This window comes from Phocoena sinus, chromosome 9 (assembly GCF_008692025.1).
Source record: "Phocoena sinus isolate mPhoSin1 chromosome 9, mPhoSin1.pri, whole genome shotgun sequence".
Lineage (NCBI taxonomy): Eukaryota > Metazoa > Chordata > Mammalia > Artiodactyla > Phocoenidae > Phocoena > Phocoena sinus.
In genome coordinates this window covers 29,370,724-29,388,116 of record NC_045771.1, presented here as the reverse complement: position 1 = coordinate 29,388,116, position 17,393 = coordinate 29,370,724, and the positions used below count along the sequence as shown (strand labels likewise).

The 17,393-nt window shown below is 41.2% G+C and overlaps 1 protein-coding gene across 1 annotated transcript in view; it reads left to right on the top strand.

Annotated features, from left to right (window-relative positions):
* Window positions 1-17,393, top strand: part of CPED1 (cadherin like and PC-esterase domain containing 1) — a 294,480-nt gene that overhangs the window by 248,186 nt on the left and 28,901 nt on the right. Inside the window, exon 17 of the mRNA XM_032643898.1 lies at window positions 6,566-6,702. Within this exon, the coding sequence (XP_032499789.1) occupies window positions 6,566-6,702 (137 nt within the window). The remainder of the gene's footprint in view (window positions 1-6,565; window positions 6,703-17,393) is intronic.

Sequence of the window (17,393 nt, the reverse complement as noted above, 5' to 3'; positions counted from 1 at the left end):
ATTCAAAGCAAATGAGTGAGATCAGAGACAGCACTTTGCAAGAATGCACTTTTTTTTTTTTGCTGTCAGAGATGATTTCCTTCCTTGATGGTAGGATTCCCTTCTATAGAAAGAAGTTGTCACATTAGATGACATTGGGAGGACGTTTATTTTAGGACTCTTGCTTTAGCTTATAAGGCCATAGAATGGCTCCAAAATCTTATTTTCACAGCACATTACAGTTATTTGGCAGAACTGAATCCATTTTTTCTCCTTGAAAAATGTTTTTTCAATAACACTAGCTAATATAATTTTTTTTTTTTTTTTTTTTTTTTTTTTTTGCGGTACACGGGCCTCTCACTGCTGTGGCCTCTCCCGCCGCGGAGCACAGGTTCCGGACGCGCAGGCTCAGCGGCCATGGCTCACGGGCCCAGCCGCCCTGCGCATGTGGGATCTTCCCGGACCGGGGCACGAACCCACGTCCCCTGCATTGGCAGGCGGACTCTCAACCACTGCGCCACCAGGGAAGCCCTAGCTAATATAATTTTGAGTGACTTCTTTTTACTAAGTTGAATTCTAGCCTTTTGAAAAGTTTAACTATAAGACACAACCTAAGAATAAAATCTTTTGCTCAGTAAAGAAAAAATGATTCTTCTAATTTGCAGAAAGAAGAAATTTATATGATCATTGAGTGAGAATTACATTTAAAGAAAATAATTTAGATTGCATTTTATAATATGTAAACAAAAGCTTTTATCGTATCTTTTTTTTTTTTGCGGTACGCGGGCCTCTCACTGATGTGGCCTCTCCCGTTGCGGAGCACAGGCTCCAGACGCGCAGGCTCAGCAGTCATGGCCCATGGGCCCAGCCGCTTCGCGGCATGTGGGATCTTCCCAGACCGGGGCACGAACCCACGTCCCCTCATCGACAGGCGGACTCTCAACCACTGTGCCACCAGGGAAGCCCTATCGTATCTTTTTTTGGAAGGAAATATAACAACTTACAGTTTAGTATTTCTAATATTGAAAATATAAATGTATTTTTTCTTCTTAAGTAAAAACTGCCTTATTTTATAGCATTATAGATTCAGGAATTAGTGCTGTCATTTATATGATTTTACATCTCACCATGGCCCTAAATCACAAAGTCGAACTTCTTTTCTCCATTATATCACCCAATCCAATTCACTTAAATGGCTGAAATTTAACTTGCATTAAATATAAAGCTATAATGATAAATTAAATAACTGCTCCCAAAAGGCAATTTCATTCCTCAGAATGTTATTCCCTAAGACATATGTCATACCTTATTTCAGAAATCACAGCTTTGATTCATTCATTGTTTAAATATATAACACAGAATTTATGTCCTTCTTCTTGACAATTTTTGTTGAGCTGGAATCATTTAAAATGTCAAGAAAGCCCAGTCCTGCAGATGTTATACAGATGTCTACTATTTCAAGTAGTATTACTAACTCACAATAAAAAAGGCATTATTAAGTGATACAAAAATGCAAAGAGTTATGACTATAAATATATAGTAGCAGGAACCATTGGAGCTAAGTTTTCAGAGACCCAATCAGGCATCTTTTTTTATGTGCATGTGATTTTATGGCCACAAGCTAATACATATTTGTATCTTTGTGCATGCAACTGGTCACCTGTTTCTTCAGCCTTAGCAGCAAATGGCCAAAGATCTTGGTTTGTGCAAAACTAGCTGTCAATGAGTTTGGGAGTCGGGTGAGGAGACAGTATTTGGGGAGGGGATACACACACTGTTAGGTACTCAAGGATCTGAGGAAAACTGAGCCCTTCAAAGTATTATTAAATAACATCTCATTTTCAGAAACACATTTATGTCCCCAGCATACCACCATCTTACGAAAAAAACATAGTCTCTGAGTACATGAACCCACTGAATAAATCCAGCTTATAAAAATACATTTATTGCGACAACCTGTTTGTGGTTTTCTTCTATAAGTGCTACCAGAGAGACTGCTGAGCCATATTGCATTTTCAGCTGATGATTATGTGCTGACCTAACCTAACGTGATAAAAGGATCAGCACACTGGAGACTCTGAGACCTCGATTTTGGTCCAGCCCTGTTGTTGGCATGATCCCACTTCTGTCATTTAACATCTTGGGCCTCAGTTATCCTCACTATAAAAGAAGAGGATGGAAAAGAGGAGATCCCAGGCCCCTTCCAACTGTATCCACAACCCACAAAACGTCTATGGAAAAAAAAAGACTATTTCAGAAGGAGGTTTTCTTGAGGAATTCATCGACGAAGGATAAACGTAAAGGCCGTGTCTAAATCAAATAGTATTAGGAACCAAACAAAGATGTGAAAGATGTGGATAACTGGTTACAAACCCTGTATGCCAGGGCAAAATTAGAATTAGAAAGCAAGATATATTCTGAATGAAAACCGCAGAAGAATTATAAAAGAGAATCGGATGGAGAAACAAACACTTTTGAGAATGGTCTTCATTTTGCCATTCAAACCTCAGCACCGCTCCCAAATGTTCAGTGTTGTATCTTTAAGTATTACTGCTATTCTCTCCATCTACAAACTTGGAAACAACTTTCACCGAGCAGACCTTCTTTTTATCTCCAGTATATACGGTCTGTCGTGGAGAGCAGTCACTTCTTCAGTCTCACTCCTGTCAGGTCTGTCTCCACTTAAAATCATCCATTCCACCTCTCCGAATCTTATCTATTCACAAACCCCTCTTCACATCTTATCTGCTCCACGGAACCTGCCAGACAACTCTGACCCCCATGGTGCTGTCTTTATTCTGATCTGCCATGGCTTGCTTAAGGTGAAGTTGGGTGGGGACGGTAAAATATATTCATCAATTTCTAGTATAAAGGCACTGTGGCCGATGCTCTACATATTTTTCTTAAAGAGAAGTAAATGTAATCATGAAAAGATTAAGTAATTTGTCCGAGGTAAACAGTGGTTCTCAACCTTGACTGCATATTGGAATCACTTGAAAAACATTAAAAAAAATACTGATACCTGAGTTCCGTATCCAGTGGTTCTGAGATAATCAGTCTAGGGTACGACCTGGGCATGAGGATTTTTAAAACCGTTCCAGGTGACTTTAATGTACTGAGTTGAGGTCCACAGAGCTACCTGGAAGGAGAGCCCAGGTGTGTATGTCTCCAAAGCCCAGGCTCTTTGAGTACCACACTGATATTTTTTCTTAATTATGAATTACCTATTATTAAGCTTTTTACATGTATAAATTGTACCCTTCTCACCTGATTATAATTTTTGAGGTTTCACATTATAATCAACAGCATGGACTCTGGAGCTGACTCTTCAGCTCCATTCCTGGGTCTACCACCTCCTAGCTGGAATATATTGGACAAGTAACTTAACCTTTCTGAGTCCCAGTTAAGTCATTAGCACAATGTGGGTGATAATAGGGTGTCTCTGAGTTTAAATAAGTTAATATATTAAAGTGCTCAGAACATCCCTGACATCTGAGAGGTGCTATAACAATGTTAACTATTTCTTTCTTAGTTATTACCTTATTTTAACAACAAGAGTGCCTAATACCTAACAGGGTACATACTTCAACACTGTATTGAATGAAAATCCTCCTAGATGGAGCGTGATATGTATGTAGAGAAATGGAAGGTCATTCACCAGACCTGAAATTGTGGAGATAGTATATTTAATGGGTAGATATTGAATAAGGCAGTTTTCTGGAATTCACATTAAGTTTAAAAAACAAAGCAAAGAAAAAATTGTATGGTAAGAGGAACAAACAAGTCCACATTACTTTTGGACTGTCCAGTAGCTCAGCTCTCTGCTCCTGTTGGCACAGCGCTCCACTAAAGCAATTTTGCTGTGTGTATTCATCTCTTCCTTGGAAGTCATACTCTTCTTGTCTCCTTTCCTTTCTATTTCCTTCTGTTTCTCCCAGTTTCTCTCTCTTAATATACCCATGCTTTTTTTTTTTTTAATTGGGGTATAGTTGCTTTACAATGGTGTGTTACTTTCTACTGTACAAAAAAGTGAATCAGCTATACGTATACATATATCCCCTCCCTCTTGGACCTCCCACACCCCCTCCATCCCACCCATCTAGGTCACCACAGAGCACCAAGCTGAGCTCCCTGTGCTATATAGCAGGTTCCCATTAGCTATCTATTTTACACATGGTAGTGTATTTATGTCCATCCCAATCTCCCAATTCATCCCACCCCCCTTCCCCCCACCATGTCCACAGGTCCGTTCTCTAAGAAGTCTGCATCTCTATTCCTGCCCTGCCAATAGGTTCATCTGTACCATTTTTCTAGATTCCACATATATGCGTTAATATACGATATCTGTTTTTCTCTTTCTGACTTACTTCACTAGGTATGACAGGCTCTAGTTCCATCCATGTCTCTATGAATGACCCAATTTCATTCCATTTTATGGCTGTTCTGTGATCAACCAGTAAGAGCTATAAACTAGATCTCTCTCCGTATTTTGTTATTTGTAACTATGTCCACACACACAAACCCTCACATACACAATTCTGACATCCCCGAGTCATGAAATTTAAAATGAAGCCTATTAATCCCCTGAAAGTAGAAATTCTTCCTGCTAAAATTAGTGTCACACCGGATACTTTTGTTAGCAGAACCATAAATCAAAGCCAGAGTGGATAAACTTGTTTAAAACTTTCCTTTCTAACTCAAAAACTATCGGGGAATATTTAGCTCCTCAATACATTTTTTAAAACAAAGGTTTTTCTTTTCTTTCTTTCTTTATTTGGCTGTGTTGGGTCTTCGTTGCTGCGTGTGGCGAGCGGGGGCTACTCTTCGTTGCGGTGCACGGGCTTCTCATTATGGTGGCTTCTCTTCTTGCGAAGCACGTGTTCAAGGTGCTCAGGCTTCAGTAGTTGTTGCACGTGGGCTCAGCAGTTGTGGCTGTGAGCTCTAGAGTGGAGGGTCAGTAGTTGTGGCACACAGGCTTCATTGCTCCGCAGCATGTGGGATTGTCCTGGACCAGGACTCGAACCCGTGTCCCCTGCATTGGCAGGCGGATTCTTAACCACTGCGCCACTAGGGAAGTCCCATAGCTCCTCGATATTTTGAAGAGAAGCATGAAGCAGTAACATAAGCAAGACCTTTTGGGTAGAGCAGATGATTGTTGAAGACATCAAGGTATTCTCCACAAAGGGCACAAATAACTGCTCCATGTTTAACATGCTGGTTCACACTCCGTTCCTGAAAAGATAAACAAGGAAAAAACAAAAATCAAAAGTCATTTTAGGGCTTCCCTGGTGGCGCAGTGGTTGAGAGTCCACCTGCCGATGCAGGGGACACGGGTTCGTGCCCCAGTCCGGGAAGATCCCACATGCCGCGGAGCGGCTGGGCACGTGAGCCATGACCGCTGAGCCTGCGCGTCCGGAGCCTGTACTCCGCAGCGGGAGAGGCCACAACAGTGAGAGGCCCGCGTACCGCAAAAAAAAAAAAAAAAAAAGTCATTTCATGATATTTTTCTAATAAATTATTAATGTGTCCACTCACACTAAAAGCTGCAGTGTTTTGAATGCATATTACTTTATCAGTAAAATAAGAAAAATCTTAAATGCAGCTTTTTGACAATATTCATTTATCTTATAAACATTTACTAAAGCTTGTGCCCTACTTTGTGCCTGAAATCAGCTGCTAACAAAGGTGAATATGATGTGGTAACTGTGCTGGGTCCTTTAAATACTTTATCCCATTAAATCCTCATACCAATCATGTGAGGAGAACAGTACACACCTCATCTAACAGATGAAAAAATTAAGGTGACAGAGCTAGAAGGAGGTGAAGAGATTCACAGCAAAAAGGCCACCGATCAGATTAAGGAGCAATCACTATTCTTCAAAACAATAAATTATCAGAATATTAAAGTAATTGTCTTATCGTATCTTGAATCTCTGGAGAGTAGAGAATGTAACTATTATTGGATTGGTAACCTAAGCATGTGTTAGGCTAGGAAATATGTGTGGCCAACCACCTCAGTATCAGTGGCTCCCTATATACTTTGGTCCTATTAAGTGCCTCGTGTACTGTTTGAAAATAAATAATAATTGAGTAGTACCCAATCACTTTAATTTTTTTTTAAGTATGTGTTTTTACAGAACAGAATTCATACTTGACTTCAGCATGAACTGTGTTATTTCAAAACATTACTACTTTAGGGTTTCCCTGGTGGCGCAGTGGTTGAGAGCCCGCCTGCCGATGCAGGGGACACAGGTTCGTGTCCCGGTCCGGGAAGCTCCCACATGCCGCGGAGCGGCTGGGCCCGTGAGCCATGGCTGCTGAGCCTGTGCATCCGGAGCCTGTGCTCCTTAGCGGGAGAGGCCACAACGCTGAGAGGCCCGCGTATCACACACACACACACAAAAAATTACTACTTGAGATTCTGTTTGGTCAGCAGGAGGCCATGCACTGCTCCACTGGGTTTATATAAGAGTGGTCTGCTCTGTGATTTCTGTAATGGTGTGCCATCGCTGAATTCTAGACTTACTTGCAAACTGTAATTTCACCCATAGAAACTGAACCAAAGAAGTGTTGCTGTCTCTTCCAGGCCAGTGGATCGTGCCTTGCCTTAGCTGTTCAGACAACAGGACCTGTGACTGGAGAGAAATCACTTGGCAGCCTCACAACTGTCACTATGGTGTCCTAACTAAGCCTCAGCTCCAGCAGTGCCTGGGAGGAAGGAAGGTAGGCTCTGGATCAGTGGAGGAGACCTTTCATTTACACCACCCACAGCACCAAAACTGTACTTACTAGACCAATTCCTTCTCCCTCACTCTGCAGAGGACAGCTAACAACGCAGTTTGGCTTTTTGAATGAATGCATTATCATAGAAGAGCCTTAACAATTTTTGCTCACAATGCTCAGTTATTTCCAAATAAGTCTGCTTGACAGATTGAGGCTCTAAAAATCATGTCCTGTGCTGACCCAGTTCCATGCTGGGCCAGGGTTTTCTCAGCCCACATGGGTAAGAGCTGGCCATGTCAACTGACAGTTGGCGATTCAGAGCATCTGGCCTTGTCAACTGCAGCTCTCGCAAGGCACTGCAGTTAAAACAGCCATCTGTGGCTCGCACAGGCTGTAGAATGTTCCTGCATGTAAGACTTCTGCTCCAGCTTACCCCGTGCATAGCATGGTTTTTACACACTAACCTTCCTGATCTTCTCTCACGTTCCCGGGCAGGTCTCGCATGGACCTCGCTAGGCTGCTTTTCCTTTAGTGTGGCTTCTAAGCTGATCTCTTGGACATGCAGTGTCTCCTTGCTAGGCGTGCTCTGACTGGGTAGATTCTGGCAGAGCTCTCGGACGTGCGAACTGGGCACATAGACTGAGATGCTTGATTAACATGAAGTAAGTAATCCTTCTGCAGACTTTCAAAGTACCTTTTATTAGATGGACATTTCCTTACAAACTGTTTGCAAGCTCTCAAGCACGGGCAAGACTGATTTCAAAACCTGATTGTTTTCAGAAGCTCTGATTCATAAAGTGCAGTGGAGTAAATATATGTCAGTTTTTCAGATTAGGCCTATGTTCAGATTTTCTACCAGCAAATGGTTTAAAGAAGAATGACAGGTGGGAGAAGCAAGGCAGGGGAATGGACCTCTTCTTCATGGAGATTCTAATATAAATGCCCCAAAGTTCGTGACTGAGAGGATATCTAAAGATAAAGCAGCAGTATTAGTTAGTTTCAAAAAAGGGAAGGGAAGAAAAGAAATGTCAGAAACTTCTGTTGCTGTATTATTAAGTGAGCATTGATTCTGTGCAAAGAACCGTGCTACCGACTTGTTCACACCTTAAATCCTATCAGACTTTGAGCTTTAGGAGGGCAGCCAGTGTGTTTGATTCACTACCATAATCTTGCTTGGCACGGCGTTTGTAACAAAATAGTCACTTAATAAATATTTGTTGAGTAAATGAATAAGTTAAAATTTTATTTATTCCTATTCACAAGTCTGTAAGGTAGATATTTTTAGATCCGTTTTCTACTTAAGAATGTTAAAGTTCAGAGAGATTGAGTAATTCACCTGTGATCCCACGTGTATGTAAGCGGCCACTACTCAGGCAGTTTGAACCACCAGTTTGGACAACCCAACCTCCATATCCTAGAAATGTAGGACTGGAAACAATGAAAATAGTCCTTGTCATAAGTCAGACTTCTCCAAACTCTTTCAGAATCTCGTTCTGACCTCAGGAAGATTCCGAGATGTCATCGTCTATTAACCTGAAAGTCAGTAGATGTTAAAGTTCATCACTAAAGTCCATGGCTTTGGACAGGACACATTGTTTCTCAGGCTCATTTTCTTCATCTGTAAAAGAATAAGTCTATATGATCTAATCCCATGCTGTAGATTAATCACCTTTGTAGAAAGCTAAATGCCTTCCCTGTCAGTCTTAAAATACCATAGCCTGAGTGACTTAAACAGATATTTATTTCTCAGTAGTTCTGGAGGCTGAGAAGTCCAAGATCAGGGTGCCAGCACAGTTGGGTTCTGGTGAGAGGCCGCTTCCTGGCTTCTGTTGGGTGCCTTTTTGCTGTGTCCTCATAAGGTAGAGAGACAGAGACAGAGAGACCTCTAATGTCTTCCGGCACTAATCCCATTATGGGGCCAACACCCTCATGACCTCATCTAGACCTGATTACCTTCTAAAGCTCCACCTCCTAATACCATCACATCATGGGCAGGTGTGGAGGGGGGAAATTAGGGTTTCAACATGTGAATTTCGGGAGGACACAAACACGAAGTCCACAATACCGTCTTTGTTCATTTCAATTATTAGCAACTCTACAAAGCAATGATAAGAAAAAGGGAAGATCTCTTCTTCATATGCGTGAGAGAGAGACGATGTTACAGAGTCTGAAAATAAAGGCCTGTGTTCAAGTCAGGCGATCCCCGCAGAGACCAACCAGCTGGCTGCTAGGAAGTGAGGGCTTGTCTTAGGGATTCTTTGGGTCCAGAAGCGTCCTTCAGAATCGCAAGCTCAGAAACTCATATTTGCCAGCATGCTGGCAGTGGTCCTACAGAGTCTGCTGTGTTTACCAGGATGCCAATTCACTTTATACCCAGCAGGGAAGTACTGTACATTTTTAGCAGAGCAGCGGCACAACCAGAATTAGCAAAACCATCCTGCAGTGGTATGGAGACTGCCTACGGCAGGAAGCAATGGGCATGGTGCTGGGGGGCGCAGAGACTGTTTAATGGAAAAATTCTATCACGCCACACTGAGGAAGCCACGAAAGTCAAGAATACGTATAGAATAATCTCACCAATGCAAAACCTCATGCAGACATGCTTACACACACGGAATATTTCTGGATGTAACAAGCCCTTAAGAATGATTACATAAGTTGGACTTCCCCGGTGGCGCAGTGGTTAAGAATCTGCCTGCCCATGCAGGGGACGCGGGTTCAATCCCTGGTCCCGGAAGATCCCACATGCCACGGAGCAACTAAGCCCGTGCGCCACAACTGCTGAGCCTGCGTGACAGAGCCCATGAGCCACAACTACTGAGCCCGTGTGCCTAGAGCCCATGCTCCGCAACAAGAGAAGCCACCACAGTGAGAAGCCCGTGCACCGCGATGAAGAGTAGCCCTCGCTCACCACAACTAGAGAAAGCCTAAGGGCAGCAGTGAAGACCCAACACAGCCAAAATTAATTAATTAATTAATTAGTTTTAAAAAGATTGATTACGTAAGTGGAGGGGAGTAGGGGAGGAGTGGGATGGTGACAGGATTGGCCATATATTCTGCCAGGCCCAGGGCAAAACGGAAGTGCAGGACCCTGTGTTCAATAATTATTAAGAATTTTGAGAAGGCAAAAGCAGAACAATAAACCAAGCACAGGATCCTTTTACACACAGACCCTGTGTGAATGCCGAGAACATATGGCTGTGAAGCCAATCCAGGTAGTAAATTATGGTTGGCAAAGTGTGAAGAAGTCTTTTTAAATACAGGTTTCCCCCGCTATCCAAAAGTAGAGCGCTCCTATGAAGCCTTTCGTAAATCGAAATGGAGGACAGTGAAGAGTATCCCCGATTTTCAGAAAGTTCAATTGACAACAATTTGCTTTTCTGAAAGACCTATATTAGTACCCATTTTTGCTAACCAAAAGAAATCTGAAGAGGATTTTCACTTTTAGGAAAAATGCCTGTCTTAATGTAGGTTTCAGAAAAATGAAGTGACATAAATTGAACTTTCGGAAAGAAGGGGATACATGTATGTGTGTTACCTTTATATTTACAATGTGTGAGCACCTTTTTAAATCCAAAAATCTATATTTTGAAAAGTTGTATAAATCAAAACTTGGGCAGAGGCCGTGGAAATGTAAAGAAGGGAAAAACTGACAAAGACATTTTATATTCTGAATCACAGGACTTGGTAATGTGCAGACAGGTTTATACCCTCATGTACCACACAGCACAGAGATAATTGTGTAAACATTCACAATTACAACTATGAAATCGCACTTATTTTAAGAAAGCTTCACTTATGAATAGGAGTTGGTTAGCAGAAGGTTTTCCGTATACATCTATTTCTCATTCTCCTGGAGAAAAATATAAACATACAAAGTGATGGTGAAACTCTTATATTTCATTACTGAGGCAAGGGAGTTCTCATCCTACCCAGAACTTTTTATAGTCACCATTCTATTTCAAAGACAAATACATGTTAAAGCATATCAGTTACAAAACTTGAGAAACAAGTAACACAAATATTTTGTTTTATAAACACCTGACTCTTTTGGGGGGTGAGGTGCAGGTAGGGGACTCTTTTTGCCATGTCAAACATTCAAGAAAAGAGGCATATTATTGGGGTGATATCATCAGAAATTCACTTTACAAATGCTAAAGGACAGCAGTTTCAGACTGGCACTCAGGAATGAAGTGACTCTTTTATTCATGGAAGGAATCAGAGTAACTCTGCTGCCCCACATCAGAAACCTTGCAATCTCAGTTATCCCTAACATGTTCTCACAGAGTCGAAGCCAGCTGACCACTTAACACAATTAAGCCCAGAACACTTTTTCAACTTTTGGGATGTCACCTTGTTATTCATTCATCTAGTTCCGTTGAGCTAAGAATCTGTTCTACGTGTGCACACCACGATCCTCCAAGGTGCCAAATGTCTAGTGGAAGGAGACAAATGAGAGAAGTGATCGTTACAAAATCGCGTGATCATTGCAAAGGTTGGGAGAAGCCCAGAGGCTGGCACCTGACCTGGACTGGGAAGGTCTGGAAAAGTTGCCAAAAGAGAAAGTGCCTGAGCAGGGTGGTGTTGGTAGTTACAGGCAATCTACCCATCACATGACTTTGAAATAGTTTAATTGAACGAGAAAAAAATAAAGATCTTCATTTTTTCTCAAAAGAACCTATGGTGAGAGTTGTATCACTCAAGCTTAGTGCCTTTTTTGAATTTTCTCTTACTGGAGGGAACAGAGAATGGAGGGAACAGACAATGGGCAGGAACCTAGCAGGCAAGGAGTGCACTGGAGGTGATTCTGAGTTACTCGTTTTCTGTGTGGTCCAGTTTATGCCTCTTGGATTGTGTAAAAGTGGGGACATACCTAGACATGCAATTTCTAATGGTATAGTACCCTTACTCATCTGAAAACTTTCAATTAATATGGAAAACTCAGACTTTTTACCGTGAGAAGCCAAAAATGTCACTGTTCCCGTGTACAGTAGTGCAAATATGTTGTGCTACGAAAAAACACAGAAGTTTATTTTAAATCCTAATCAAGGTAACCTTTAAGGGAATGCATTAAACTGAGTTATCTTTCTCAAAAGAATCCAATTAAAAGGCAACAGAATTTGACTGGGCCCGTGAGAAGTATTGGAAAGTTAGGCCTTCAAACAGTGTTCTGCTTTCTTTAGAAGCTCCAGTAGTCATTTCTCTCAGTTGAATTTCCTTATGTTGTTATTATGATCTTTTACATCTTTTTACCACTGCTTTCCAGTGATGAATGGAAGGCTATACTTGGAAATGGAGGCCCACCAGTGGGGAAGAAACAAAACACAGATCAGTTGGGATTTAAAAAGGCGTTCCGTTTTCCTGTAACTTTGACCAAGAATGTCACTGCACTCAGTGGTGTGTAAGCAGGACCAAACTTTTTATACCTCAGTCATTTGCCTTTGCTTCAGTGAACAAGAGGCTGATCTCTGCAGAAAGATGGCACAGGGCTTCTCCTCAGAGCATTTGTATCACTTTCTATGGCATACTTGTTCGTGTCTGGAGGGCAGGTAAATACGAGACCCCTCTTAGTCTAAATCTATCCAAATGTGAGTTATTTCATTTGTAAGCTCTTGTAGATATGTATAGGTTTTTTGATGTGCCATCGTGTTGAATCAAAGCAAAATTCATTGAAAAAGAACAAACTATGTGTTCAGTTATACTCTTGACATATGTCTCTAAATAGACACACACCTCTTACTTAATAAACTTTGGTTGGAACATTTAGAAAAATTTATCAGAGCATAACTTTGTAATCACAGTGCAAAATACATAGGAAATAGTTTAGAAGTAGGGTAATGAAATTTACAACTGAAAGAACTTAGGAGGTTGACCAAAACTGAATGAAACGAGCTTTTATTTTGTTTGTCAGAAACATAGTTCAACTGACAAACTCAGTATTTTATTACTCAGTAATAAAATATCTGAGAGAAGAGTGCAATTAAGAAAGGAAAATATAAAAAGGCAATATTTACTGAAAGTATTTAAACTCAGCTGTTAAAACAGGAAATGTAACTTGCAGTTTTAAGCTATGTTTGCAAGTTAAGTACTGTCTTGGATTTAAAGGTGTTTACATATTTGAAGTACGCCCAATTTAAAATAATATGTTCTGACTAATACGTGAATTCCATTATGGTTACACAATTCATTGTTGCTTGTCAGTTTCAATAAAAAAGGGTGAAAAGAAGAAAAGGAGTGTACCTGACTCTCACCAGGAAAGGATGGCTTACACATAATGCCCACAGTCCAGAGAGAAGAGCAAAATAGATACATATTTTTGTTCCAAGCAGTTAGAAGATCTGTGTCTAGGTGATATTGTTCAGTTGTTTGTTTTTCTTTTCTGCCAAATTTCATGTGTTTTAGAGTGACTTGCCTACATGTCAGTTTTCATCTGTTCTTGACTCCAAAGAGCAATTTGTTTGGTCCTCTATAGCCAATTTAATCAAATGCATCATTGAAAAAACATTTGTTGCAATCATATTACATTTCACAGAGAGACGCTTTGATGAGCTAGATTTTCATCATGCCCTAAATATCACTAACCATCTGAACAGTCTCAGCTTCATATTAGAGCTGAATCACCCTATACCTCACTTAGAATGGGAAGTTATTTTATGAGAGCAGTGGTGCTCAATCATGGGGCTCATTGGAATCACTGTGGAGCTTTCTAAACGTATGGGCTATGCTTGGCCCTGGATTAGATGTAATGAATAGGACTCCTCCTCGCTTTCGTTTCCTTTATTTACCAAGATGAGAGCTCTCCAGTAAGCAGGCATTGCCTAGATTAATGGACAAGAAGCTCCTGTGTAACTTCCCCTCTTGGAAGCTTCCAGTGGGTTCCTATTTGCTGGCTGAGACCTGTGTTGGCATCTCCATGTACTTTGTTGTTCTGAAGAAATATCCCCATCTCTGTGAATATTGAAGATAGAACCTATGCAAGAGGAAAGAAAGGAAGATAGAAAATTATTTTAAATCAAGGTGTTTTTTTTTTCCCTGTCTATTGATTCTACATATACCCAGTTCTTTCCTAGCTTCAAAAGATCAGAAGAATCTGAGAAGCTAACAAACTACCTTTATATTGACTCAACACAGACAGCCCCCATTGCTTCTCTTCATTTCTTTATAACTTGCTTTGCTAACTATGTCCTTGTTACTTTTGGTGACTTTGGAGACAGGAGGTAATGGAGTAAAATATTTACATGTTAAGTATCGTCATCATTAGTTCCCTTTATTCATGATGAGATAAAGTGGGATGAAAATTGTTTTATCGTATATTTCAATCAAAAATTCCCAGGGCTTCCCTGGTGGCGCAGTGGTTGAGAGTCCTCCTGCCAATGCAGGGGACATGGGTTCGTGCCCCGGTCCGGGAGGATCCCAGGTGCCGCGGAGCAGCTGGGCCCGTGAGCCATGGCCCCTGGGCCTGCGCGTCCAGAGCCTGTGCTCCGCAACGCGAGAGGCCACAGCAGTGAGAGGCCCACGTACCGCAAAAAAAAAAAAAAAAAACTAAAGTTTTTGTTGTATTTTCACTAATAAATGATATTTCTTGCTCTTATTTGTCCCAAGGAATCAATATCTCTAAGAACAGAAGTGCTCTTATGCATTATGTAGATTATAAATTTAGGCTTTCAGATGCTTCACACTTTTACTAATTCACAGGTAGAAAATCTGAATTTAGGTGTTTTTATTTCCCCAGAAAGACTTAGCACGTAGGAGAATGTGGTAAAGACTAGGGAAGTGTTCATCAAACTCATTTCTTCTTCTTTCCGGCACAAAGCTTGACTACGTTTCTCAGTCTCCCTTGAGATCAGGTACACGACCACATGACTGAGTTCCAACCAATGGAATGTGAGCAGCAGTGATGTGCCCAGCTCCCAGCGTGGGCCCATAGGAAACCTGGCAGCTCTTTACTCCTTCCCCCAGCTGGATATCAATGCCCAGTGAGGTCTCGGAATCCGTATTTGAGGAAGGCACAGTGTAACCATCCTGGGACCCTGAATGACCTCCCGGCCCCATCCCGCCCCCATACCCCTGCCTGGAACCACCTGGACTGTTTTCCTGAAGGAGAAGTAAACATCAATTGTATTTAGGCCATTATACATTTGGGGGCTCTGTTTGTTAATAGCACTTAGCCTGTGTCACCTAATACAGGGATGATATAATGTTGAGAAATTAGAAATGAAAACAAAGACAGTTTCATGGTTTTTAAGACTATTTTAAAGTAAGCCCAAGCTTTAATAGAGCCTAAGAACAGGATGTGCTTCTAGGTCCTATGGTCCATGATGGTGTGAAAATAGTAGAAAAAACACCAGGCCCTATACACTTTTCAGTGACACCTTGCATGCCAAGTTTGGGGAATAGAACAGATGCAGAACTCTTCTAAACACATCTTTGTCTCCCGCTGATGAGCTGAGATCCAGCCTCTAATGACACATCGAGACACAGATGTTTCTGCTCCTCTCCAGAGCCCACCTTGATGGAGGCAGCCTCCCTTCATAACACAGGACCAGAAGAGAGATGCTACATAGCAAAAAGCCATTCAATCTTTAGAATAAAGCTGCTACTGGAATTCAAAATACGATTAGTGTTATTCCTGTGATAGGTTTATTGAACCAATGTTTAATCTTGATTCTCTTAGGCCATTGTTCTACAGTAATCAAGACAGTATTGTACTGGCACAAAAACAGAAGTATAGATCAGTGGTACAGGATAGAAAGCCCAGAGATAAACCCACGCACACGTGGTCACCTAATTTATAACAAAGGAGGCAAGGACATACAATGGAGAAAAGACAGCCTCTTTAATAAGTGGTGCTGGGAAAACTGGACAGCTACATGTAAAAGAACGAAATTAGAACACTTCCTAACACCATACACAAAAATAAACTCAAAATACATTAAAGACCTAAATGTAAGACAGGACACTATAAAGCTCTTAGATGAAAACAGGAAAAACACGCTTTGACATAAACCACAGCAAGATCTTTTTTGACCCACCTCCTAGGGTAATGAAAATAAAAACAAAGATGAGCAAATAAGACCTAATGAAACTTAAAAAACCCTCAGAATGGGAGAAAATATCTGCAAACAAAGCAACTGACAAAAGATTAATCTCCAAAATATACAAACAACAAATGGAGCTCAATATCAAAAAAACAAACAACCCAATTAAAAAATGGGTGGAAGATCTAAACAGACATTTCACCAAAGAAAGCATACCAAGAGGCACATGAAAAGATACCACTAATTATTAGAGAAATGCAAATCAAAACTACAATGAGGTATCACCTCACACCAGTCAGAATGGCCATCATCAAAAAATCTACAAGCAATAAATGCTGGAGAGGGTGCGGAGAAAAGGGAACCCTCCTACACTATTGGTGGGAATGTAAATTGATACAGCCACTATGGAGAACAGTATGGAGGTTCCTTAAAAAACTAAAAATAGACCTATCATATGACCCAGCAATCCCACTACTGGGCATATACCCTGAGAAAACCATAATTCAAAAGGACACATGTACCCTAATGTTCATTGCAACACTATTTACAATAGTCAGGAAGTGGAAACAGCCTAAATGTCCAACGACAGATGAATGGATAAAGCAGAGGTGGCACATATATACAATGGAATATTACTCAGCCATAAAGAGAAACGAAATTGGGTCACTTGTAGAGATGTGGATGGACCTAGAGACTGTCATACAGAGTAAAGTAAGCCAGAAAGAGAAAAACAAATATTGTATATTAACACATGTATGTGGAATCTAGAAAAATGGTGCAGATGAACCTATTTGCAGGGCAGGAATAGAGACATAGATGTAGAGAACGGACCTGTGGACACAAGGTTGGGGGTGGTTGGGGGGGTGGGGCGAACTGGGAGATGAGGATTGACATATGTACACTACCATGCGTAAAACAGATAGCTAGTGGGAAGCAGCCGCATAGCACAGGAAGCTCAGCTCGGTGCTCTGTGACAACCTAGATAGGTGGGATGGGAGGGTGGTGAGAGGGAGGTCCGATAGGGAGGGGATATACATATACATATAGCTGATTCACTTCATTGTACAGCAGAAACTAACACAACATTGTAAAGCAATTAGAGTCCAATAAAAAAAAAGCACTGGAATTTCAAAATTTTTAAAAAGTAGAAATAAAGTTTATTTAAGCTGATTATTTTTACGTGAATTTTCAAAATGCTTTTAAACAAATGGATTTACTGTTATTGTTGCCACTGTTGCTGCTTTTGTTTTCTTAATTAATCTAAAAAGCCAATATCTGTTCATTTAGAAAATACAAATGAGCGAAAAGAATAAACTGTCATAATATCATCACTTCAGAATAACCCGGGTCAGGCTTCCCTATGGCACAGTGGTTAAGAATCTGACTGCCAATGGAGGGAACACGGGTTCGAGCCCTGGTCTGGGAAGATCCCATATGCCACAGAGCAACTAAGCCCGTGTGCCACGGCTACTGAGCCTGCGCTCTAGAGCTCGCGAGGCACAACTACTGAAGCCCACGTGCCACAACTACTGAAGCCCACACACCTAGAGCCCGTGCTCCTCAACAAGAGAAGCCACTGCAATGAGAAACCCATGCACTGCGATGAAGAGTAGCCCCTACTCGCTGCAACTAGAGAAAGCCCGCCCGCAGCAA